This window comes from Enhydra lutris, unplaced genomic scaffold (assembly GCF_002288905.1).
Source record: "Enhydra lutris kenyoni isolate GAN:26980312 unplaced genomic scaffold, ASM228890v2 scaffoldscaffold25, whole genome shotgun sequence".
Taxonomy (NCBI): Eukaryota; Metazoa; Chordata; class Mammalia; order Carnivora; family Mustelidae; genus Enhydra; species Enhydra lutris.
This window is the reverse complement of record NW_019154109.1, coordinates 7285974-7311394: the sequence shown is the minus strand read 5'-3', so window position 1 is coordinate 7311394 and position 25421 is coordinate 7285974. Positions and strand designations below refer to the sequence as shown.

Sequence of the window (25421 nt, the reverse complement as noted above, 5' to 3'; positions counted from 1 at the left end):
AGATGTGCTAGCATTTATGGGAAATGGCCTTCACGAGCGCACCAGCACATATGGACAGGTAAATTGGTGGTAGAGCGTGTAACCACGGATAGGCAGACTCGTTCTGGGTCAGTGGTTGCCTCTAGGAAGGAAGAAAGGTAATGAGGTTGAGGAGTGGCTCAAAGGGAGTTTCAGCTCTATTTGTCATGTTTTATCAAGGGAAAAAAAACCCAACACCTGGTGGTGATTCATTCCCTACTTTTCTGAAATATTTGAAATATTGAAAAATATATATTTAAAAAGAAACTTGATGTTGGGGGAAATGAGGGATAGGGGATTGAATCTAGAAGACACGCAAGATGGCCAGAGGTCTTCTTGGTCATTTTGTTTTGTTTCAAGATGTGCGAGCAGGAGGGGAATGGCCCAGTAGCCAGGTTTAGGAGGATGCAGACAGCTGTGCGTCTCATCTCCATGGAGACAGGAGAAGTCTGACGCAGAGGTGCTGTTAGCCCTCACAGGGAAGGAGCCCTCCTCCTGAGCTGCAGAAGAAAGGTCTGTGAAGCTAGGAGGTGTGGGTCTAGGAAGTTAAAGACATTCCCATCTGACACCTTCAGCTTCTATGGGGAAGTAGGAGGCAGGGTTTTCTGCAGAGGGGAGTGGGGTGGGTGGAGAGGTACTCGGACTTGAGAATATGCCCAGGGTTTGGAGAACAGGAACAGAGGTCAACACGGGGCATGTGAAAGGTTGCATGATGGTGTTGAAGGGTCACCTGAGGTCGTAGACTTGACGGTGAGTGGCTCCAGTCCACAGATGTGTGTGGTTTTCCTCCCAGCCTGGCTGGGGAAGCAGGGAAGGCAGATGGTTGGATTAGCCTAAGGTGGAGGGTTGCTGGGAGGCTGTGGCTGAAAGATAAGCAGAAGAGGGCCTGGAGGGGTTGGCAGGAGAATGGCAGAAGGGACGAGTTGCGGGAGCCACTGTCAGGCTGCAGAGCCGAGGCGAAGCTGTGGCCGATAACGGACAGAGGTGGAAGGGAAGGATTTGGGGAGTTGCTTATTCTTTGGGGGATGGGTGACCTCCTCAGGTGCCTAATCTCAGCCTTTATATGTGGATTTTTAACTAGTAAAGTTTAGAAAATCATCGTATTCCCCAGTTTGGGGTGGGCTTTATGACAAGGCCCAGTTTCTTCTTTCCTTCCTTCTGCAAGTATGTACTAAGTGCTTATTGTAGCGAGTTACTTTGCTGGGCTCTGGTGATGAGCAGACGAATAAGACTCAACTTTCTGGGATGCTGGGTAGTTCATGTGGTTGGGTGGCTGCCTTTGGCTCAGGCCAGGATCCCAGGGGTCCGGGATCGAGACCCGCCTGGAGCTCCTCGCACAGAGGAGAGCCTGCTTCTCCCACTGCCTGCCACTCTCCCAGCTGTGATCTTTTCTCTATCTCTGACAAATAAATAAATTAATTAATTAAAAAAAAAAAAGACTCAACTTCTTCCCTACAAAGAACTCAGAGTCTAAAGATGGAGCTGGAAAGCCAACTGTTCCATTTGCAATGTCCAGGAGTGGACAGAGTAGAAGGACAGCTCGCTGTGCCAGGGGGTCCAGGAGGTTATGTGCAGTGAGGGGCCCTGCCCTGGGCTTAAAAGATGAGTTGGGATTTGTCAGAGGACAAGGGAGATGGGGCTTTCCACGTCTGCTATTGGAGAGCAAAGACGAGGGCACGGGAGAGGACCACCAGGAGTTTGGCCTGACGGTGAGGGATTCATCGGATAGAGGGGCAGAAGGCAGGTCATGGGCCCAGCAAATCTTACAGACCTGTCCTTGTGTGCCAGGCTAAGGAATGGAACTCCCTTCTAAGTGATGAGAGGGAGTTAAGAAATGCTAAGAGAGAGTCGTGATACCACTGTGTTTTATTTTATTTTATTTTTTTAAACATTTTATTTATTCATTTGAGAGAGAGAGAGAGCATGAGAGGGGAGAAGGTCAGAGGGAGAAGCAGACTCCCCATGGAGCTGGGAGCCCGATGTGGGACTCAATCCCGGGACTCTGGGATCATGACCTGAGCTGAAGGCAGTCGCTTAACCAACTGAGCCACCCAGGCGCCCGCCACTGTGTTTTAGAAAGGCAACCCTACTTCATGATAGATAGTACACAGCAAGAAGAGATGATGGCCTGAGAGGAAAGAACAGATCCAAGGACCATTAGGAACATAGACTCATCTGCCCTGCGCAAATGTCGTACAAGGAATGGAAGGAGGGTTTGGGCAACTGAGGGGATTGGAGTAGCCAAGAAAGAAATACAGAACAGGCTTGGTGAGAAAAAAGATGAGTTTGGTTTTGCACGTATTTAAGTCCTGGTTGGACAGACAGTTACAAAACGGGGTGAGGCTAGGAGACAGTTCTTAGATAAGGAGTAGAGAACTTTCAGCATACTGTTGCTAGCTGAGGCAACAGGTACAGACGAGATACGTTGTCTATGTAGAAAAATGAGATTTGAAGTTTGGTTTGAGGTCCACCAATGGAGTAAAGTGGAGATTGAGAAGGAGGAGCCGCAGGTGGAGGAAAAAATCCTGCCACAGAAACCAAAAGGAGGGTTTCAGGAAGGACAGAAAGGTCAGTGTCATCTGTGAGGAGCGAACATCCGAACTCTTCCCAGGAACCTAGTCCTGTGAGGAAGAGGGAGAGAGGAGTGGAGGTGTTGCCTGAGGGCCTCAGGGCACCTCGGGTTGGGGTGCGGGGGGGGGGGGGGGGGGGGGAGCGTCCAGTGGGTGTGGCCATGTGAGAGGGAGGGAGAACTGCTGAGGGGGAGAGACAGACAGACAGAGACAGACTGATGCTTTAAGATAGAGAGAGCTGAGAATGTTCGCTCAGGAGAAGCAGCTAGCGGAGAAGGCAAGGTTGAAGACAGATTGGAGAAGAGATTATCCATGGAGCAAAGTCTCAGGAAATGGTGGGTGGAATGTGTTGGCCTTGAAAAGGAGGACACCACCTCTTCTGACATTGGAGAGAAAGAGGCGACGGTGGTGAGGACAGTAATTTTCTGGGTGAAAGGGTATGAAATTGAAGAAAAGCATGCCTGAGAGCCTGGCTCATCTCCGTGGAGCGGAGCGGGGTCCACCGCGGGGAGGGCCTGAGGGAGGGGGAGGGCAGGGAGCAGCATGGGGGGCTGGGCCCGGCTGAGGTTGGGTACTGGGGGGCCGGAGGGCTCTGTGCTGTTCCTCCAGCTGCTCTGTAATCATAAACCATAATCTGGCCGTGAGTGCAGGAAGGGGATAATTTGGCGGCTCTGGGGTTCTGAGTTGTAGAGAAGCTGTAAGCAGTGACGATGGATGGGGTGTTTGAGAGTGCGGCTGTCCTGCCCCAGCGCGGAGCCTGGGCTTTGTAGGGAAATAACTACAACCAGGACATCACGGCTGACAGGTCCAGAAGAAAACGGAAGGACTAGGGCGCCTGGGTGGCTCAGTGGGTTAAAGCCTCTGTCTTCGGCTCAGGTCGTGATCCCAGTGTCCTGGGATCGGGCCCCACGTCGGGCTCTCTGCTCAGTGGGGAGCCTGCTTCCACCTCTCTCTCTCTGCCTGCCTCTCAGCCTACTTGTGATCTCTGTCTGTCAAAAAAATAAATAAAATCTTTAAGAAAAAAAAAAAAAAGAAAGAAAACGGAAGGACAGGAGCTCAGGGACTGGCTGGTGGTGTTGAGTAATGGAGTGAGAAAGCTCGGAGGAGGGGATGGCGTCAGGAAATGGGAATCCCGGAATTGAAGATGTTAGTGGCGAAGGGTCGTGGGCTTCAGGTCGAAGGTGCAGCCGTGGGAATAAGTGACAGGGTAGTGGTGAATGGTTTTAGAATTGAGGCTATCACGGTACTATGAGGTTAGGGCACTGGATCAGTCATCATCAAGGGCAAGGCCACAGAGATGGCCAGACTTAGAGTGAAGAGGATGATTGAGATCAGAATCCTACGACTCTGAAGGAATGTTCTAGAAGCTGACAGTGATGAGAAGGGCTGAACAGTGGAAGACCAGCTTCCAGACAGTTGAAGAAAGATAGCCCAGGAGTGAAATGAGAATTCTTATTTTCTCCTTAAAACAATAACAACAACAACAAAATCCATACCGCCGTGAGACAGGTCAGACGGTTCTTTTGAGCCCCGTTTTAGTGGTAAGAAAAAAAGTCAAAGAATTGGAAAGCTGCGCCCTTGAGTTGGTCCTCTTAGGGTGAGGACACCCGAGGCGTGGAGAGAGCCGCAGCTCCCGGCAAGGGTAGCTCCCGCTGCAGATAGAGCAGAGAGGAGGAGAGGAAGAAAGGCCGGTTTCTCTGTCTGCCTCCCCAGGCCACCCGAACGTCCCGCAAGGCCATCGCCTTTGGGAAGCGCTCACACTCCATGAAGCGTAATCTCTCTGCTCCTGTCACCAAGGCAGGCTGGCTCTTCAAACAGGTGAGGCCTCCTCCACTGTCCGCCCACCAGGAGCTCCACTTTCTCCTGGTCACTCCGATTCCTCTGTAGTTGCAGTAATGGACCCTTGCATGTTTTGATATGCCCCCTGTGTCCTATTTTTGATATTTGATATATCTCTGTGAATGAATCTCCTAATTCTATAAAGACTCAGAGAAGTTGAGTATCTTCCCAAAATCACACAGAAAAATTAGTGTCACATTTGGGAACCCAGCCAACTCTCCTAAGGGGCAGACGGAATGACAGAAATATGCTGGGTCACCAACCCTGCCAGCACAACCCACTGGCTCATTCTCAGTAATGTGAGAATGTGAAGGAAGAGGGGTGTTCTTGGTCCCGGGGTCCACTAATTCTTCCCAGTTTGACCTCCCCACCCTCCCTGCCGACCCTCTGCCCTCTCATTCTGGCTCACCTCTCACCCCTTCTTTCTTCCCCGGGAGAGACGCTGAGGCCTGAGATGACAGAACTGGAAGGTTACAGACAATGATCTAATGTCACTTTCCCGCGTCTGAGGTCTCAAGGGGTTTAGCGGCAGAGCTGCGGCCAGAGGCAGGATGGCCTTGTAATTGGGGCCAAGCTCCTCCCCCTGCAGCCCCCCTCCCATGCCCACAGCTCACAGTCCCTCCCCTCCCACAGGCCAGCTCCGGGGTTAAGCAGTGGAACAAGCGCTGGTTCGTCCTGGTGGATCGCTGCCTCTTCTACTATAAAGGTGAGCTTGCCTCTTCTCCTGGGGCTGGCCGGGGCTGCAGGAAGGCAGGGCCCACCACTCTTCCTCATTCTGCCAGATCCCCGGGCTCTGCTTCAGGTGGACGTTGGTCGGTCACGTGGGTGGGGGTGGGGACCGGGGTGCAAACCTGCCCCATAGCCTCCAGCACCCATGGGGCGTGACCGTGGGATAAAAACAGAGCCTGCTTGCTCACGTGGTCACTCACTCACTTGACATTCAGCAGTATTTACCGGGCACCCTCCAGGTTTCAGGCAGAGTTCCAGGTGCTGCTGGGGGATACAGTGGGCACACAGCACAGTCATGCGATTGAGGGTGAAGGGTGGGGGATGGGCTAGGAAAAGGAGGAAGCGGAGGAAGGCCCCTAGTCACTACTAGCAGGTGACCTACCAATTGGAGCTTGTGTGCTGATCTTCCTCCCGTCCCCCTGGAGCGTGTGAGCCGATCTATGAAGGCAGAAATTTCGGTTTTGTTCACTGCGATGGCCACAGTGCCTAAAACAGCACATGGCACATAGTAGGTTCTCAATCAGTTTTGAGTAAATGAATACACCCCAGTGTCCACCTGCTGTGTGCACGCCAGCACTCACTCCCAAGCCTCTCAAAAAAGAGAGAGAGAGACCTAATAACTTTGGTGAGGCAGCCTCTAGGAAGTTATTTTTAAAATCGTTGTACAGCAGTGTTGTGTCAAGGAGATCCCGAGGGAGCTAGAGAGGGACGAGGACAGGGACGGCCCTGTCACACTGGTGTGGGGCCACAGGAAGAGAAGGGTACAAGGGTTTTGTAGTGGGAGAGCCTGTTCCCTTTCCCCCATGCCCTGGGCATGGCAGAGCCCTGACTTCTTTGGGCCTCCTATGGGCAAGGAGGTAAATCATTAACTTTCACAAAGGTTGAACCCAGTGACCCCACCAGAATGCTGCTGTCCCTGAGCCCTGAGTCGCTACCACCTGAACCCCAAAAAGAGAAATCAGGAAGGGGCTGCAGAGACAGGGTCCAGCCACAGAAAAAATGCCGAGACCTGGGGGAGAAGAATCTGCCAGGGCCTGGCCCCTGGTGCTGGGCCTCTGGGACCCAGGGCTGGTTGAAGCCAGAGTCTGAACGAAGCTGATGGAAAGCCAGGATCTCTGCAGGGGAGAGACTCTGCGACTGGCGTCAGGGGAGAGACTGAAAAGTTGTGAACTCAGAGGGCACCGTGATGGGGGCCACCATCCACTGAGAGATGCTCTCAAGAGACCCTGTAAGCATTGGCCGGGACACTACCTGGCAGAAGGCCACCGCTTCAAGAGGACGGCAGCCTCCACTTTCCTGAAGAAGCCCTGGGTCCCCAGCCCCAGGCTCCTCCTGATCCTTGGGCTTCGGCCTTCCTCTGGATGCCATGCTGACTCTGCAGAGGAAGCTGGACCTCAAGCCAAGTCTGTCGTGTGATGAGGGAGGGGAGAAGGGGTGCTCATGACTTTATAGTCCCTAAGACTCCTTCTGACGCCTAAAGGAGAGTTTTCCAGCGTTTCCACCCTTGGGAGCAAAGAGCTATCCCAGGGAAGTGGGGAGTTGCCCCCCATCCCACAGAGCACCCCCACCCATTTGTGGCTCCGGTCAACATCTGGGGTCCTGACTAGCTCATCCATCGGGCTCCTTTGGAGATCCAGGATGAATTACAGAGAAGCCTGTTTGTTAGCCTGTGTGGGGACCAGAGGGCTGAGGGGCTCTGCAGGGGTGTGTCTGCTTGTGGAGACACAGGGGCCATGAAGGGGAAGGCAGACCCCTGTCAGGAGAGGACAGAGCAAGCTGCTGGGTGCCTGGGAGAACCTTAGAAACAGTTACCCAGAGGAGCCAGAGCGGAAGATGGGACTGTCTGCTCTGCCATGCCCGATCCCATTATCATCCCGTTATGTGTGCCCCTCCTGGAATCGTCTTGCTTGAGGAGGCTCTATAGATGAGACAGTGGCTCGGAAGGCTTACTGGGGAGGGGCACCTGGCTGGCTCAGCCAGTAGAGCAGGAGCTTGATCTTGGGGTTGTGAGTTTGAGCCCCTGGTCGGGGTGGAGTTTAAAAAAAAAAAAAAATGTTTGCTTGGGAGTCAGACTTCTTGGGTCCAAAGACCAACCCAGCACTCTACTTCAGTAATGTTGGACAAATTACTTAACCTCTCCGTGCCTCCACCTCCTTTCCGGTAAAATGGGAGTAATCGCAGTAATCGTGGGTAGGGTTAAACCCATTAAGACATCTAACTTAGAACAGTACCTGAAGGACGGCAAACCCTCCATCACGGTAGTTGCTGCTTTTTTGCTTACCTGCGTCCCAGAAGGGAAGCTCCCTGAGGGCAGGTGGCTCTTCTCTCCTAGCCACTGCTATAGTCCCAGCCTCTGCGACGGTGTCTGCAAGCCAGGCTCCCCATCTGCAGGGAGTGTGCCTCTCCGTGTTGTGCAGAGTACAGCCTGTGTGCTGGCGGCTGGCGGCCCGGAATGCCTGACAAGCCACACGTGCCTATTGTGATTAGGGTTAGGGTTAGGGTTATCGTCATCGTCATAGGGACAATAGACGCCTGCCCTCTCCCTGCGCACGCACACTCAGCAGGCACACGCGTCTCACCTGGGCCTCTGTGTACCCGACAGATGAGAAGGAGGAGAGCATCCTGGGTAGCATCCCCCTCCTGAGCTTCCGCGTGGCCGCCGTGCAGCCGTCGGACAACATCAGCCGAAAACACACATTTAAGGTCAGTTGGCTTTCCTCTCCCAGGCCAGGTGCGGAAGGGAGGCCTGCTCTTCGAGGGCATGAATGAATGGAGAAGAATCCTGAGCCCCCTTCCCAAGGAGTCCCCAGTGGTAGTAGAAGGAGGGAGAAGGCAGTGGCCCCTGGAGTCAGTCCCAGCTCTATCAAGACCACCTCCTCTTATCTCGGGAGTCAGCTGGGTGGTTCCTCTCAGGCTGGGCTGAGAGAGATGGTTTCCAGTGGTGCCGCAGTTTTTCCTGGGGGAGAAGTACTTACGTCCTGAACCCATGAGCCCTCTGCACGATGGCCCAGCAGCAGGGACAGGGGCTGTGGGCCAGTGGCCTTCTGACCTCCCTTCTAGACGGCAGTCCTCCCTACACTGGGCCCAGGGAACTAGACCCCCAGTCAAACCTACTCAAATTTCAATCTCTAGAGAAAATCAGGAGTTGAGTTTGATGATAGTGGAGAAAGGCGAACCTCACGCAGACCGTAGTTTGGGAGAACAGGAGCCCGGAAGATGGGCCTCACCCACCCGCTCTGTGTCACTCCCTGGGAACCCCCCCAGGGGACCCACCCACCAGAGATGGGCTGGCAATTGGCTCGTCACAAGCTGGTGTTTTTCCACATTTAAAAATTCATGACCCACTAAAAACAATAAAAATCCTGTGCCCTTTTTGTATTTTATGATGCAAAGACCAGAGTCTCCTTTTCATTTCCAAATATAAAATTAGGATAACAGCTATGCATTTTCTTAGCAGAAAGCCCTCCCTCCCCTAGCTGAGAAGGGCTGTCCAAGTCCCTGAGAAGCTAGAGCTATGGTGTGGGATGATGATAGGAACTGCGGGTAACGCCTGGTCAGTATCTGAGCCTGTAGGACCTCAGAGACTCTGCCCCTCCCTTTCTGTCCTTCCGACTCCAGTCACCTGATCGTGGAAAAGAGGAGGGCAGCGTGCACAGGGGCTGCTCTAGGGAACAAGGAGGGCCTTCTTTGGCATGTCATTAGTCCCGAGCTTCCTGGGGTCCTGTCTGCCAGAGGTGTGAACACAATGAACAATTAATAAAACTCTAGCTCCAGGGAGCGGGGTTCCTGCCGGGGAAGTAGAAACAGGTTGTTTAACCAACAACAGACAACCCTACTGTACACATTCACACACACACCCCCACACAGCCCAACAGCCGGTCTTACCATCCCCTCTAGACCTGTGCACAGACACAGCCACACTGCAGCTCGGAGCTGTGCCCTCACCAGGCGTCCCAAGTGACTGACGCGCACGCATGCACACACACACACACGCACGCACGCACGCACGCACGCACGCACACACGTTTGCCATCAGCCCCAGCTCTCTGCACACAGCCGCCCTTCTCCTCCTTCCCCTTCCCCCAAGGAGTTCACTGCCTCTTTAAAACCCAACTCTGAGGGCCAAGTTCAGTGGCCCACAAAGGGTTCCAATTGTGGCTATTCAATGGCCCTTCCCCAGGGAAGGGTGGGGAGTGGAGACAGATGGGAGGCTTGTCCTGTTGCCCTGCCCAGCCTGCTGCGGAAAGACTTAACCTCTTCCTAACCCAGCCCCGCGGCGGCTCGGTGGACTTCACCGCACTGGGGCACCTTCCTTGCTTTCATGGTACCAGGCCACTGTCCCCTCTGCCTGCCTGTTCACTGCCCTGTCTTTTCCCAGCCCCTCCGCCTTCCCCTGTTGCAAGCATTTGCTCCTGTGCCTTTCCTCTCTCCTTGTTTCCCTGTGGGCATGCTTTGTCCTCTAGCTTGACCGTGAGCTCTTCAAGTGCAGAGAGCATGTCTGTTTTCTTGTGATTGGTGCCCAGAGCAGAGCTCTGCACGCACAAGACACTCACTAGCAAATTAATTCACTTGCTGCCCACTCCTCCCAGCTCCAGGTCACGCCCATCAGGCCCACCTCTGTCTCTCTCTTCTTTACAACAACCCGGTGTCCTCCACACCAGAGCTCGCCAGGGCCGCTCTCCTCTGTATCCTTGTGCAGTTTCAATCCCCAGATGCCTCCTTACAGCTTCGCTGGCTGGAAGCATCTCCCTTCCTCTGCGCACAAGCCGGGCCCCCTGCTGGAGGATGGGATCGGGCAGGATCCAGAGGAAGTAGGACATTATTGGGTAACAGCTCCCGTCGGATAGGAATCGTTGTGTCGGGGACGGGTGGTACAGAGGAGTGAGGGTCCAGCCAGGAAAGCATTTGGAGGGTGGGGATTTGACACTACTGCTTAGGAGAGCCCTGGGGCTTGACCAGGAGAGCCCTATCTTCTCTCCTTCCCACCCTGAGAGACCCATGATTTCACACCCACGGAGTCAGAGACCAAAGGGAGGTTCACATCTGAGACTGTTAATCACTTGGATTTCTCATGTCGAGTGGGGTAAACCAGGCTACCCGCTTTTTCTGGGAGATGGAAGGTCTCAGCAGGAGGGTGCGTCGAGGTCCCAGAAAGAATTCAGCTCTGGAGCATTTTCCCTTGTGGCCTGAGAACTTCGAGCTTTGCCAGGAAGATCCTTCCCCATAGACAGATGCATCACTTCAGGCCAGAACAAAAACCCCAGTCAAATGCAGCTGCAGAGCTGTTTGGGGACAGAGCTAGGATCAGCACTGGGATGCCTGGAATCCTCTCGGCCAGCAACCCCAGTTGCCTTGGGCAAGCTCTCCATTCCCCACCCTTGTCCCATCCGGGTGGCAGCGTGAAAACGAGTAGAAGGGGGTAGTCTGACTCGCTCCCCACTTCCCTCTGCTCCTCAATATTCCTGCCACATCATCTTCTGTCTCCCCCTCTGGTGTCTGGTTGACCTGTTCTCTGCTTCTCCTCCTTCTGACTGCGTGAGGACCCCTCCTCTGGACAGGAGCTCTCTTCTGGGTTCGCGCCTGCCGCACCTGCCCGCGGCCACCGACTAGGTAGCGTGCTCCAACTGTCAGTGCATGCCCCTTGCACGCCCAGGGAGACGGAGACATGGCTGTCTCTCTGCCCAGGAGAGACAGTACTAGCTCCTCAGACGGGAAGCCAGAGCCAAGACTGGCTTATGCTCGGGGGCAGGGTGGGGGTCATCTGTCCCAGACATCAGGTAATAATTGCCCTTCAAATCAAAGATGGAATTTGATGGGAGAGTGGGCGTGTTAATTGTCCTTCCTGTTTATAATCATCTCCAGTGGGACAGGTGAGCTTACCTGGCTATTGGATGGCTGGGTCCAGAGAGCTCGTCTGTATGCTAGCTGGAGCCCTTGGCCCAGCTGGGGGCTGTCCTCACCCTGCTCCTGAGCTCCGGGGGAGGGGTGGGCAGGGGAAGAGCTATAGGTCAAGGGAATGGCCTGCCTGACCACCTGTCCTGTGGATGTGGCTGTCTTCTCCCTACAGGTGACTACGTGCTGGGTGGATGAGGCCGGAGCTGGTCCCACGCACTGCCTCTCCCCACAGGCTGAGCACGCCGGGGTCCGCACCTACTTCTTCAGCGCCGAGAGCTCCGAGGAGCAGGAGGCCTGGATCCAGGCCATGGGGGAGGCTGCCCGGGTGCAGATCCCCCCAGCCCAGAAGTCGGTGCCCCAAGCTGTGCGTCACAGGTGAGTTCCAGGGCCCTGGGCCTGGGTGTGGGTAGTGCCAGAGAAAGAGGAGTGAGGAAGCACCCCAGTGTCTGACCTCCTGAGCCCAGCGTGCTGGCTTGAACCTCTGAGGACATGTGAACCCCTCCTTGCTCCCAGCGGTGGGGGGCCTGGCTTCGGGATTTCCGGGCCTGGAGTCTCTCTTCCCTTGACTGGCTCTTCCTATTCTCTCTGGGCTGGTGGAGGCCAAGAGAGAAGTCAGTTTCCCTCGGGGCCTGGCCAGGAGCCAAAGACCAGGGTCCTTCACTCGTTCAGTCTTGGCTGTGTGCATTAAGCCCATGACTTCTGGAGGAGGGTAGACTTGGGTTCGAATCCCCTCTTAGCCCCTTGCCCACACCGTGACCTCAGTGTGAGTTACTCAGCTTCTCTCAACCTGGATTTCCTCTGCTCGAAGACAGCAGTTAGAATCATCCTTCACGGCGTGGCTGCCAAACCAGGCCGTGCCGCAGACACTCAGCCCACAGCGGCCCCATCGCCGTCCCCACCTGCCACCCCGCTACAGCCTCGGGGCCTGTCTTCACTGAGCCTGTGGAGTCTTGAGGTAGATGTTAAAAGGGATCCAGAAGAAGGAGGTTTTACAGTATAGACAGATTCCAAGTCTATTTTGGGGTCTGAGAAATGTTTACCAGGCAGTGTCGCAACAAGGATGCTTGAATATGTTGGATTTGGGAAGCCGCAGGGAACGCATTGTCACGAGACTCCATCTTCACGTCAGCGGGGGGGCGCACTTCCAGAAGTTCACTCCTTCGGTCCATAAATATTTACTGTAAGTAGGTATGTGTCAGGCACCGAATCGGGTGCTAGGAAAACAAGGGAAGACGAGTCTACACGCTCCTGCCTCGTGGAGCTCACGTTCTGACAGAGTCAGTCCAGGAGGAAGCTTGTTCTGGAGCTGGGAGCCAGCGTGCTTCTGTACCGAGGATATTTGAGGCGACAGCTTTGGTGCCTAGCATGTTTTTTTTTTTTTTTTTTTAAGATTTTATTTATTTATTCAATAGAGATCACAAGTAGGCAGAGAGGCAGGCAGAGAGAGGGAGAAGCAGGCTCCCTGCTGAGCAGAAAGCCCGATGCGGGACTCGATCCCAGGACCCTGAGATCATGACCCGAGCCGAAGGCAGAGGCTTTAACCCACTGAGCCACCCAGGCGCCCGGCGCCTGGCACGTTTGATCTCACAGTCCTGCGGGGGGGAGGGACTGGTCCACTCCTCCTGCCCGCAAGGAGCCCGAGGCTCGCCGAAGTTAAGGAACTTGTGTAGGACACAGGGCTGACCGGTAACAAGCTCCGCAACAAGCCAACATCAAGGACAGTCACCGTGACGAAGCTTGGGTAGGGTGTGTATGGAGCTTGGGGGCTGGCGTTGAGACAGACAGCCGAGGAGACCACGTCTGGAGGAGGTCAGGGTTGGCCGCAGCTTCCGAAGGCTGGATTCAGTGCAGGTCAGCGGGAGGGAGCAGAGAGTGACCCGTGGAGGTGATCTGGAGGGTAAAACAAGCAAACCGTGCACAGGCAAGCTTGGACTATGTTTTATAGTGATTGCCCAGGCTGGAGCGAGGCGGCCAACTGGGGGGCATTTAGGAAACAAAATGGTCATTCTCTGAATCTTCCATCGCTACCTTCCTGCCCTCCCTTCTCCACTCCTTTTTCCTTCCCAGTCGACCACCCCTTGCCCAGCTCCGCACTGGACTGGGGTCATTTACAACATCTCCCTTGGTGTCCTGCAGCCATGAGAAGCCAGACTCTGAGAACATCCCACCTAGCAAACACCACCAGCAGCCATCCCACAACAGCCTCCCCAAGCCGGAGCCCGAGGCCAAGACTCGAGGGGAGGGTGATGGCCGAGGCTGTGAGAAGGCCGAGAGGAAGCCTGAGAGGCCCGAAGTCAAGAGCGAGCCTCTGGTGAAAGCCAATGGCATCCAAGCTGGACCAGAACCAGCCTCGGAGCCTGGCAGCCCTTACCCCGAGGGCCCGAGAGTCCCAGGGGGAGGAGACCGGCCTGCCCAGCCCAACGGCTGGCAGTATAGCTCCCCGAGCCAGCCCGGGAGCACAGCTTTCCCGCCGCAGGACTCAGAGAGTGGGGGACAGCAGCGGAGCTTCCCCCCACGGACCGACCCCGACAAAATCGCCCAACGCAAGAGCTCCATGAACCAGCTTCAGCAGTGGGTGAACCTGCGCCGAGGGGTGCCCCCGCCTGACGACCTTCGAAGGTGAGTCCCGGTGGGGTGCCGGCGGAACCGGGGTGATGTTAGGGATTGGGGCTGCGGGGGAGCTGGGGAGGGGTGACATGCACAGCATTCCCTGCCAGAAATCTTTTGGAAGCCGGGCTGAGTTGGGACATCAAGTAGACCCTCCTGCCCAGGATTCCTAGCGCATCCAAATCCTCTATGGCCCCGAGGCTCTAGGGGTGGACTGGGACCCCCGCCCATCTCCCGCCCTGTCTGTTTTCTTCAGATACAGGGAGGCAGGGTGCCCAGAGGGCGGGCAGGCACCTGGAGGGAGGGGACATCAAGCTGTGCAATCCGAGAGCCATCCGTGCATCCTGCCCTCTTATGACACCCTTGGTGCCACCGAGTACCTCTGCCACCATGAGCCTCAGTGGCCGTCAAGCCAACTCAGCCCCGTTTTGAACAGTTCTAATTATTTGAAAGTCTTTATATGTGTTGCCCCTCACCGATCCTAGTTCTGCCCTCTGGACCAATTTGCTCCTTTGTCTGGTGATTGGCTTTCAAATATTGGAAGACATTTTCAGGCCCAGTAGCATACGTCTGGGCAAGCGGGGCTGCCGCTCCTTCCCTGCAGGGGTCACCTCCCCGCACGCAGGTGACAGCCGGCCATAGGAAGGCTGCTCCCCGCTGCTGCTCCGCTGCCTGGGACACCTGGCCGGCCCCAGGGAGAGCACCTCACTTGGGATGAGCCTCAGGAACCTACTGGTCCCTTCCTTAATGAGAACATCAAACCGGGAAGCTGCCCTTTTGTCCCTACTCTGTCGTCCTCCCCAGCGCCCAGTACACTCACCTTCTTTCTGCTCTTTCTGCTGTTTACGGCTCTGGAAAAGATCTGATACATGGTTCATGCTGGGAGAGAGACAGCTAATAAGGCTTAAAGTTTCTCCCCAGGGCTATTTCGTTTTAAAAAGACAAAGATGGAAACTCTGAATGTGAAATTCCCAGCCTCGGGTAGCTGGTTGAGGGAGGAAGGTTTGAGGGAGCTTTCCCTGCACCCCCGGAAGACAGGCTCAGTGCCCAGGGAGTGGCTGCCTCTGTGGCTCCCAGGGTCAGGCGTGGGGTGGGCACCATTCACCTGCTCACACCCTGCTCTGGGCTGGAGGACCTGGAGGTGGGCCTGGGGCACAGCAGGGTGGGTTGCATTCATTCTGTCTGGCTTCCTCACAATGTCCTCTCTCTCTCCCAGTCCCTCTAGGTTCTACCCCATGTCCCGCAGGGTCCCTGAGTATTACAGCCCCTACTCCACCCAGTACCCCGACGATTACCAGTACTACCCACCAGGGGTGCGGCCGGACAGCATCTGTTCCATGCCGGCCTATGATCGGATCAGCCCACCCTGGGCTGTGGAGGACAAGCGCCACTCCTTCCGCAACGGAGGTGGCCCTGCCTTCCAGCTGCAGGAGTGGAAGGAGCCCCCGGGCTACGGGCGGCAGGATGGCACCGTCTGGCTCCCCGGCCCCTCCCCCTCCCGGCAGCCCATCTTTTACGACGAGCTGGACGCCGCCTCCAGCTCCCTGCGCCGCCTGTCCTTGCAGCCCCGCTCCCACTCTGTGCCCCGCTCGCCCAGCCAGGGCTCCTACAGCCGTGCCCGCATTTATTCCCCCGTCCGCTCACCCAGTGCCCGCTTTGACCGCCTGCCACCTCGCAGCGAGGACATCTATGCTGACCCTGCTGCCTACATGATGAGGCGATCCATCAGCTCGCCCAAGGTGAGCCACCAGCCTGCCCTCCCTTCCTCATCCCCTCAGATCCCCCAGAAGCCTCCTACTGTCTGCAGAGGAGAGGCGGAGGTGTGGGGGCATCTGGGACTCGGGGTCACTGTGTCCCATGGGGACACACACCATTGACAGGAGCCACGATGATGCCCAGGGGAGCCACTGGCCCTGCGGGTCTGTCCATGGGAGAGCTGCTTCGGGGGATTCGCTTTGACCCCTGAGTAGGAGCATTGCTGTTGGTGTCCGTCCCCAGGTCACTCCTGGAACCCTGATGCTGTGTTAGAGGGCAGACAGGGTTCTGTCTTTGCAAATCTCGAGGACCAGGCAGGTCAACGCAAGGATGTTGCAGTGGATAAATGCTGTCCATTTTAATTTGGCATCTGCTCTGGGACAGGATACAAACATCCTTGACCTTGAACTTCAGTTGTTGGGGAAGTCTGTGTCCCAGCCAGACCCCCTCACCTCTCCAATTCCCTTTCTCTTCCAGTATGATTACCTGGGAGACAGGCGGCCAGTCCCTGCAGGACTGTTCCCCTACAACTACCCACCATCCCCCACGGTCCACGATAAGATGGTACGTCCTCTCCTCCCGTCCACTCCCCGCAGAACCTCTCCTCCCAGGGTGGGGCCAAACTGGGACAGCCACAGGGATCCTCTGTGCCTGGTGCCTGGCCCTCCTGGTTTCTAGCAGCCTCTGGATAGCTCTTTCCTCCCAGCCATGACTCTGGCCCCAATCCAGAGTTTGAGGCCAAGTTACCCCATCTCTGGGACACCAGGGACACCTGGGACAGGATCTGGAGGCATGTGATGTCCTGATCCTCTCAACCCTGCAACAGCCTCCTGCCCAGCATGTGGAGGGGCCTGGCCAGGGGGGCTTGGGTTATGGCCTAGGAAGAAAAGTCAGACCTGAGTGTCCAATAACAGGCATTTTCTCTAAGTCTGCCCTTGCCTGGAGTGCTACTTATGGGGAAAAAGACAAGTGGTGGGATTAAGGAAGAAAAAATTTTCCATATTATGTCTTTTCCTCCTTTTTTCCTTGCTTTCTACTTGTCTTTCCCGGGAATTTGTTCTCCAGAGAGTTTCTGACTCCCTCTGGAGAGCTGGATACAGACGCCGCACCTGGGATGTGGGGTGCAGTAGGGGGGCACTGGAACCAACAGGCTGAGTCCTTGTCCCCAAAGGCCTGTTGCTACGGCCTATCCCTGCAGAGCCCCGGGAGGCCATGGTGGAGGAGCCCCTGCAGGCATGGACAGTGCCCCTCCGTTCCTTCCCCTTGATCCTTCTCTGCCCAAACTCTAGCCCTGACACACAGCTCAGTACCCATCTAGAGACAATGGATTCTTCTAGAAAACTCAGGAGCTGCTAGGGAGGGCTGACTAGATGGTTTCGGTGGTGCTGCCCTCTCCCATGGGAGGGCCAGGTGGACCAGGAGCCCGCAGCTGGGGCCCCAGGGAGTCCCTCCTCTAGCTGGGCATCCAGTAGACAACTTGGTGCCTGCCCCAGCCTCGTCCCTTCCCTTCCCCAGAACTCCTCAAGGGCAGACAGAGGCCTCTCTTTGACCTTGCCCCCCAGCTAACTCTTAACTGCTTTGCTTCCTCTTTATTGTTTTCTGTTGTCTTGTTCCTGTTTGTTTGTGTTGCTGTTGGGCCTCGGGCTCCGGGTAGGATGAACTTTTAGACCTTCAGTTGCAAAGAAACCTAGAGTATTTGGATCAGCAGGTAGGCAGAGCTGGTGCCCCCTCACCATTCCCCTGCCCTCCCGTCTGTCTCCCTGCTCCCCCCCACCTCCTCCTAGTCCATCCATTTGACAACCTTTGTTGGCAACACCAGGAGACAACAAAGTGGCTTATATTTTGGTTTTGCGTCTTCACACCCCTTCTCCTCAAAGCCCTTTAGGGCCGCTGAGAGTTTCCTGGGGAAAGGAGAGTAAGACATGACCGCATGAATAATTAATGCCACCTCCTATTTGTTCAGGCCAGATGGAACTGGCAGGGGTGGGGGTGGGGTTGCGGGGAGGCGGGAATTTGCATTTCTGCTGGCAAGAGTGGCGGAGATGGGGGTGGGGTGGGGGAGGTGAGCAGCCAGGCTCGGCCTAAAATGCAAGGGGTTCCGGTCCCCCTGAATCTGGGAAATTACCCATCCTAGTTCACAGGTTGTTGTTAAACTCCACAGTTTATAAACGGAGAACTACAGACTTGCCCTAGGATGGTTTTTTAAATTCACATTAGCCCGTACATTTGTTAGCTCCTCTGCCAAGTTCTTTTGCATACGAGGCTTGCGTTCTCCTGGAGAATTCCGCGTGGTAGACAGAGGGAATGTAGGCAACCTCGTCTCATCTGGAAGGGTCTGCGAGTGTTCCCATAGATGGGAGTGATTGGCGGTGGAGATCCCGCTCCAGGCTCTAACGGTTGGCTGCCTTGCCTTTGGAGGCTGAGGGGCTCTGAGGCTCCCTGCGTTGAGACACACTGGGGGGTCAGGATGCTGGGCATTGCTACAAATCACAGGGGACCTGGGCATCCCCAGCGTGGCCGGGTGGAAGCGGCTGGAGGTGGTAAAAATGACAGTAGAGTTGTGGCCATAGTAGTAGCCGTCACCATCACTGGGTGCTTTCTCTGCGCCCCATGCTGTTCTGGGTTCCTTAGCCACCCTGAAGTACTTAATCTGTATAACAACACTGCAAGGTGGGTACTGTTGTTATCCCCCTTCTAGAACCAGTAACACGAAAGAAACAGAGAGGTTAAGTAACATGACAAGGACACACAGCTAGTGAATGGCGGAGCTTGGAATGTGACTCTGAGCTTCTGATCCAGTTTATAGCTGAGGGGATGTCTGATATATGAAGGATGGTTTTATGCTCTTAAAGTTGCCGAAGGAACCTTAAACTTGAAATCAGAGGCTATTGGTGTAACCGTTCGTGGTTCTAGACACAAGTCATATGCCACATAACCTGTCATCTCACAGGCCTCTGTGCCTTGGTGGGATCACCCTCGGACCTTGCATTCTGGTTCCAGAAGCAGCAGGTGGTGTCCACAGCACGAGTATTCCAGTCCTCGTGAGGTTGAGTCTCAGGCTGTGAACTCAGACTGGCAGTGGGCCGTGTGGGCTGGCCCCAGTAGGAAGCAGGCGCTACAGTGCCCAGAGGAGGGAGGAGCAGGGCTGAGTGGCCTCGGGGCTCCTGGGCGGGCTGTCCTGTCTGTGGCCCACCTACAGTGCCTGGCTGTGCCAGCATTCAGTGCCATAGCTGGGTCCTCCAGGGACTTCTGCCCTCATGGACAGCCTGGGCCCTTAGGCTGGGACCTTCAGAAATAACCTTTCAGAGGACCTCCTCTAGATAAAGGATAATAATCTTAAAAGGGAGTTTTATCTGATAACAGTCTAGGGGCACCTGGTTGGCTTAATCCGTTAAGCCTCCGATTCTTGATTTCAGCTCAGGTCTTGATCTCGGGGTCATGAGTTCAAGCCCCGTGTTGGGCTCCATGCTGGGTCTGGAGCCTACTTACAAAACAAAAACAAACAAACAAAAATAAGAGTCCAGATGGTGGAGTCAGACCTTCTAGTCCCAGCTTTGCCATTTACAGTAGTTTTTGTTATGCCTTTTTTTTTTTTTTTTTTAAACTTCAAAATGTTGCTTCATCTCTCTGGGCCTTTGTTTTCTCACTCATGAACTGGACATTGTAGAACCTGCCTTTCCCACCTCCCAGAGCTGCTGGAGGATCACGTAAGAGCGTATGTGCTCTGTCAGGGGACAGCAATTTTATTCTTTTCCTTCTGATACTCAATTTAAAATATTACTTGAGCACCTTTATGATGTAGGAGGCCCTGCGCTGGGTGGTTTCTCACAAAATTTGACATTTTGGATAGACAGAAGGCGGCACAGAGGAATCCTAGAGACAAAGCCTTTGTGGGCCGAGAGATCCCCAAAGACCCAGTGTGAATGGTAGCAGGTCAGGGTGAGAACATTCTTGCTTCCCTCCTTTAGTGCTTGAGATCCAGTGGTTGGGTGAGCCGTGAGGTCTGTGGGTGTCCAGGCAAAGCCTGGGCCTCCTTTGCCCTCTCGAAGCCTGGTGTGTTAGCAGGTCCTACACAGACACCACACACACACACACACACACACACATATACACACACCATATACAATCCCATACACACTGCACGTGCATGCCCCGTGCACAATAAACCTGGCCTCAAACACACATGACTCCAAGAAAACAGACTGACTTGAGTTCAGATCCTTCCAGAAAATGGGGCTGATGTCCTGTTGACCGTGAACTATTTTACAAAGACTCAACCTCCTATTACAACTGCTCTTTGGAAATCCTTTTAAAAGGACACTTGATGTCACTGAAAAAAACTCCCAAGTGGGCTAAAAAGGTAGAGAGATCAGATCCTAGGAAAGCGTTTCCTGATGGGGGTGGCTGGGTGCCCCTCGCCCTGTCCCCAGCGCACAGAAGCAAGGCCGCCTTTGGGTTGCTGCCTAAACCGATAAGAGTAAAAATATATGTGGGGCCAACGAAGGTGGGGGAGGTAAGAGCCATAAATGTGAGGGCCTCCCAAACTCTGACCCCAGAAACTCTGCCCTAACGTGGCTGCATCCCTTCCCTCACTCATTTCCTCTACCCCAAAGCTTTTCCCACACAACTTCCCTCTGTCTTCTGCTACCTTGTTCTGTAGGTCAGTTGAGTTAAAGGGACATAGCCAAGAACAGTCCCTAATGTTTTCAATTTTTGATGCTGTCGCACTGGAACCAGGGGGGGAAATGATGGCATCTCTAGCTGATTTGTTTGGCTTGTCTTCCCTCTCTCCCTCCACCCCCCTGCCTCCCTCTCCCCTGCCCTTCTTCATTTTTTTCTTTTTCATTTGCCAAGTAGTCTTTCCCCCTCCATGGTCCTAATGATTTTTGAAACACAAAGATAACGTATCAGAGAACAGTGATCGAGTATCTGGTGTCCCTTTAACACGGCTTGCTTGTTTTGGCCTCCTTATTTGCTCCCTAGCACCATCCAAGATCAGCATGGATGCTACCAGCCCAGCTCTGGAAACCGTGTTTAGCAATCCTTTCTACTCTAGAGCCAAGAAGTGGGCAGGGGTCGGGGGGAGAGAGCTGTGCCTGCCTCTCTGTGAGGGCCCATCCGAAGAGCAGCCCCAGGTTTTCTCTCTCAGCTGTTTGACTTAGTTCGAATGCGGGGAGATGGGTTTTCCCATCTGCCTGTGTAGTCTTTGACCGAAATGGCGTGAGGAAAGAGAGCCGGGGCAGGGAGTTGACCTTGGCCGGTATGAATGAGACCCGCACCTCTCAGGCACCCCAGGGGAAGTGTCACTGGGCAAGGGGGTCTCTTCGGGGCCAGCGAGCAAGGGCACAGCAGTCCCCAGCCCCCCTTCTGTGGCCTCTCCTCGGGGCACCTTCAGTGCTGGTCCTGGGACAGAGCTCACAAGGGGTGAGCGACGGGTAAGGTCATGCAGAGGGAGCCGGAGACCCCAGGACGAGCTGCCCTTTCCTGTTCCGGGGACGTGAGCCCAGGCAGGAGATGGGGCGAGAGCTCCGCGGGGGTGCGAGTTTGAATCGTCCATTCCTTCCTCCGCTGCAGATGAGTGAGAGCGAGACTCTCATCAGTATGGTGAACCGCATGGTGGAGAACTCCTCCCCCAGGGCCCAGATCTTCATGCAAGTAAGACCTCTGCCTGGCAGCATGGCCCCCGCCAGCCTCCATCTCAGCTGCTCGTGCATGGTCTAGTCCAGCCATTGGGCTGGGTGTGCTCTGCCCCACCCGCCCATCTGCCGGGCCTCATCTCCCAGGCTCCTGTGTCCCCCTCCCCTAATTCCACTGTGTCTCCTCCATTCTTCATGTTCATGGGTGAACCCAAGGCCCATTGCTCAGACCATCAAGATAGCCGGCCCCGCCATCCCATTTCATGCCAGCGACCGCAAATCTGCTCTTTAACGTCCAGGACTTCTGTTTCATGTCGGGTAGCTTCTCCACAGACGTCTTTGGGGTTCAGGGCACGAGGGTGTGACATGGAACCATCCGATGCCCCACTTGTATAGAATGTGCTGTGGTCTCGGGATGCCTCACCAAGGCTGGGCAGCATTTGCTGGTGTAAGCACAAGCCCCCCAGGACTGCTGCGCAATCTACCAAGATACTTTCTCCAATGTTTCTGGTGCTTGTTCCATTTCCCCATGTCTCATCCTCAAAAACAGCCAACTGTTAACTGCTGTTCTCAGGCTTGTTCCCAATAAGCCATCGGGATGTCTACACCCCTGGAGTCCCTCTCAACAGTAGATCTAGAGCTTGGGGGTGGGGAGAGAGGAGATCCTGAGTCGGAGCTGAGCAGCAACGCTGTCTCCAGAAATCAGCCTAAACAATGGGGAGGAACCTAGACGCGGCCATGCCAGGCTTCCCAGCCAGGGACAAAGAATTAGCTCGGGGTCCCGGAGTGGAAGCTACCAGAGCTGACGGACCATGATCTCCAACAAGAATGGAGCGAGGGCTGTCCGCTTTTCCGTCCCCGCACGCCCTACCCGTCCCCTGCTGCTGTAACCGGCCTCGTGTTCCTGCAGGTCCCTCCGTACCCAGAAGTGTTCCGGGACGGTCTCCACACCTACAAGTTAAACGAGCAAGACACAGATGTAAGAGCAGCTCTCCTGCTCCTCTGTCCTCTCCAGACCCTCCCGCTGTCGTCCTCATCTTCACTCTCCTCCGCTGGCGCTTTTCCTCCGTTCATCTCTGTCCTTCTGGTGGCTCTTCATGCCTTTGACTCATGCCCTCTCTCAGCACAAAGACAACTTTCTGCCTGCCCCTTCCTCATACCCCTTCTTTTCTCGTTCCTCCTCCCTCCCCCCGTCCCGTGCTGGCTGTGTGTGTTTCCCCACGGAGCCCTAGACCCTCTTGTCTCCAGCAGTGGGATCTGCTTATTCCAGGAACACAGACTTCATTACGAGGGGCAGAGGCCAGGCTGTGTTGTGTCCAGCATGGCAGTCACCCCTGGACCACAAGAGGGAAGCACACGGCCCTGCCCTGGGTAGTGGGAGATGCCAGGTAGCAGCAGGTGGCCCCTCACAGCTCATGGCCAACGGGCACGGACAGTGGGTTCTGCAGGAGGGCAGGGCAGTGAGACCATGTGGACTGGTGGGTCAGGGACAAAGCAGGTAACAGGTGAGCTGGGCCTGGGAGTGAAAAGGCTCAGAAGACAAGATGTGACCATTAGAAATGAGTCACGGGGGTATTTGAGGAATGGCATGAATAAAGTTGTGGATATTAGAAAGCCTAAATCTTTCTAGAACTTCCTCCCCATCACCCCTGGTTTTGCCTGGATAAAGGATCTACCGAGGAGGCCTGGGAGACTTTCCGTCCAGGCAAGGGCCAGACCTCAGGAGGATCCCAGTGTCAGCCATTCTGAGACCCCAGAAGCAGGGGAGAAAAGAATCCTCTGAGCCTGCGGAACCATTTACATGGGTCACTGGTTTTCCTAACATTGCTGGTTCAGACGCCCCGTGTACTCCTCCCACCCGTGCCCCTCTGGGAGGCCCCGGAGGCCAGCCACATTATCTCCTCAGCCCTTCGGGAACAGGAACCCCTAGGAGAAGGGGGATACAGGAGCTTAACATTGAACTCCCCTCTCCACTGACTGACTTCGTCAGAGAATAAGCACATCCCCCCTCTCAGTAGGTCCTTGGGAAGTCTCCCGAGGTGAAGATCATCTTCCCATTCCCAGGAGCCTCCAAGGTCAAAGTGAAGAAGGCCTAGGGTTCCTCAGCAGGGGAAAGGAGGCAGTATCCAGAGGCCAGGCCCTGCCGACCCATTTCCCAGGTCCCTGTCAAAACCATGTCCTTCACCCGCTTCTCTCTCCCTCCCTTCCCCCCACCTCCTCGGGCCCCCAGAAGCTGCTGGGCAAATTGTGCGAGCAGAACAAGGTGGTGAGGGAGCAGGACCGACTGGTGCAGCAGCTCCGAGCTGAAAAGGTGAGAGCCGGGGTCGCCCTGGAGTTGGGGGTGTGTGGGGAGCCCGGCACAGACCGGTGTGGGGTGCCGTCTCCACTCAGAGCTGACAGAGCCCTGTCTTAAACTTCTGTCCTTTCCCTAACTGGTACTGAGGAAGCTCTTCTGTGGGCCTGGCCGGTGGGGACAACCTCCACGAAGGTGCTGGGTTGAACTGCTGGGGCTCGGAGAGGAATCATCAGAGCCGCTGACGGCCATTCCCCTGCCTTTCTTCAGGAGAGCCTGGAAAGTGCCTTGATGGGGACCCACCAGGAGCTGGAGATGTTTGGGAACCAGCCTGCCTACCCCGAGAAGCTGCTGCATAAGAAAGAGTCCCTACAGAACCAGCTCATCAACATCCGGGTGGAGCTGTCCCAGGCCACCACGGTAACGCCACTCCCCCCCGCCTCCCATCCCCTGGTCTGGCCGTCTGCACTGGGACAGGAGGGCCACCCCTCCCGGGCTGTGCTGTCTCATTTCCCACTCAACTTGGTGGCCAGGAGCACCTGAAGGGGCAGAAACAAAAGACCTTAATATTAATAGCGCCCTGCAGATAGGCAGCGAGCGTGCCCGCCAGCTCGCTCCATAGTCTTTGGCAAGGAAACAGGCTTCTTTTCCCCAAAGCATTCCTGCCCTGCTGTTGTCCAGGGCTCCTTATCTCATGGGCCGCTTTCACAGCTTTGCTGCCTCCTCTGTCTTCTCCCCTGGAGAACTGGGACACCGGCGCCAGGCTGCTGGCCCGGTCATTTGCCGTGGGCTCAGGGCAGACCCTGCAGGACCGACTGCCCGGAGGGTTCTGGGGTGTTGCAGCCAAAGACCCAGCGAAACATGGTCCAGAAAGGCGGAAGGTCTCTAACCCCGAGGGAGCAAACACCTTTGGGTTTCCTCTCTTCTTGCCCTCCGCTTGGGGTCACCCAGTCTGGGGAGACCAGGAGGGGGTGGGCATGGTATGATCCCATCCCCACATCTGGAGAGGATTGTGGTTTCTGTGTTTTAGCCTACAGTTGTGTGGGCCACTGTTATGCTATCATGAGAATGTCTCAGCCCTGGGCCCTGTCCTCCTGTCCCTCTGTGCTCTCCTCTAAGCCCTGCGAGACCCCAGGTGCCCTGGCCCTGGGCCCTGTGTAGGGATGGGTGGGGAGGAAGACTTGGGCAATGGCCGCTGTCTCAGTAAAGCCGCCCTTCGTTGCAGGCCCTGACGAACAGCACCGTAGAGTATGAGAGCCTTGAGTCAGAGGTGTCCGCCCTGCATGATGACCTCTGGGAACAGCTCAATTTGGATGTCCAGGTGAAGAGGGCCCCTGGGCAGGAGGGGGTCAGTGTGCCTTCCCTTCTCCTTTGGGCCAAAGGGGCTTCCTTTCTTGCTTCCGAGATCTCAGAGACTTGAGACAGGGCATCTGTCCTGAGACAGAAGACAAGGTTCACATCCACGTAAAACAGACACTCTCAGGATGAAGACCGTGTGAAATCTTCTTTAGTTCCATCAGATCATGAGAAAGGAGTAAAGCAGAAACATGAGAGCGCTGGGTTAGACGAAGATACTTTATGACTGGAAGGACTGAACCCATCGAGATAGATATGGATGTAGGTCTGGGTAAGGGTTTCAGTCCACATGCGGGTAGAGCCGTGGGCCTTTGTGCAGCTGTCTCTCACGACCTCAGAAGGAGAAGTTGGTGCGGGAGCCAGCCACTCAGGACCTTTGAGATAGGAAGGAGTGTTCCCTTCCCAGGATGGGTTAGAAACACTGCTTGGAGGCGGGAGACCACACACATTGACCTTGAGGAGTTCCTGTTCTTTTCCTCCCTTGATCTTCTCTATGCCAGCTCTGCATCTGCTCTCGCTAGCTGTGTAAGCCCTGTCTCTCCAATGCAGGTCATGCCCCCGACACCCCCTAGTTTCCTCTGAGGGATGAAGCTCACCACCCCCCTTGCAGCTGGTTAGGGAGGGGGAGGTGAAGGCCCTCCGGATCCAGAGCACCTGAATGCCTCCGTGTCCTGCGGGCAAGCCTGACTTGCAATACGAACATTTTAGGGGGTCAGGGAGCAT

At 55.4% G+C, this 25421-nt stretch overlaps 1 protein-coding gene across 1 annotated transcript in view; it reads left to right on the top strand.

The window, feature by feature from the left end:
• The window catches only part of LOC111151116 (pleckstrin homology domain containing A6), a 39574-nt gene that overhangs the window by 893 nt on the left and 13260 nt on the right, over nucleotides 1-25421 (top strand). Inside the window, exons 2-11 of the mRNA XM_022508900.1 lie at nucleotides 4302-4406; nucleotides 5061-5133; nucleotides 7759-7859; nucleotides 11284-11426; nucleotides 13188-13670; nucleotides 14875-15397; nucleotides 21960-22028; nucleotides 23280-23360; nucleotides 23613-23762; nucleotides 24568-24663. Coding sequence (XP_022364608.1) covers nucleotides 4302-4406; nucleotides 5061-5133; nucleotides 7759-7859; nucleotides 11284-11426; nucleotides 13188-13670; nucleotides 14875-15397; nucleotides 21960-22028; nucleotides 23280-23360; nucleotides 23613-23762; nucleotides 24568-24663 — 1824 coding nt within the window. The remainder of the gene's footprint in view (nucleotides 1-4301; nucleotides 4407-5060; nucleotides 5134-7758; nucleotides 7860-11283; nucleotides 11427-13187; nucleotides 13671-14874; nucleotides 15398-21959; nucleotides 22029-23279; nucleotides 23361-23612; nucleotides 23763-24567; nucleotides 24664-25421) is intronic.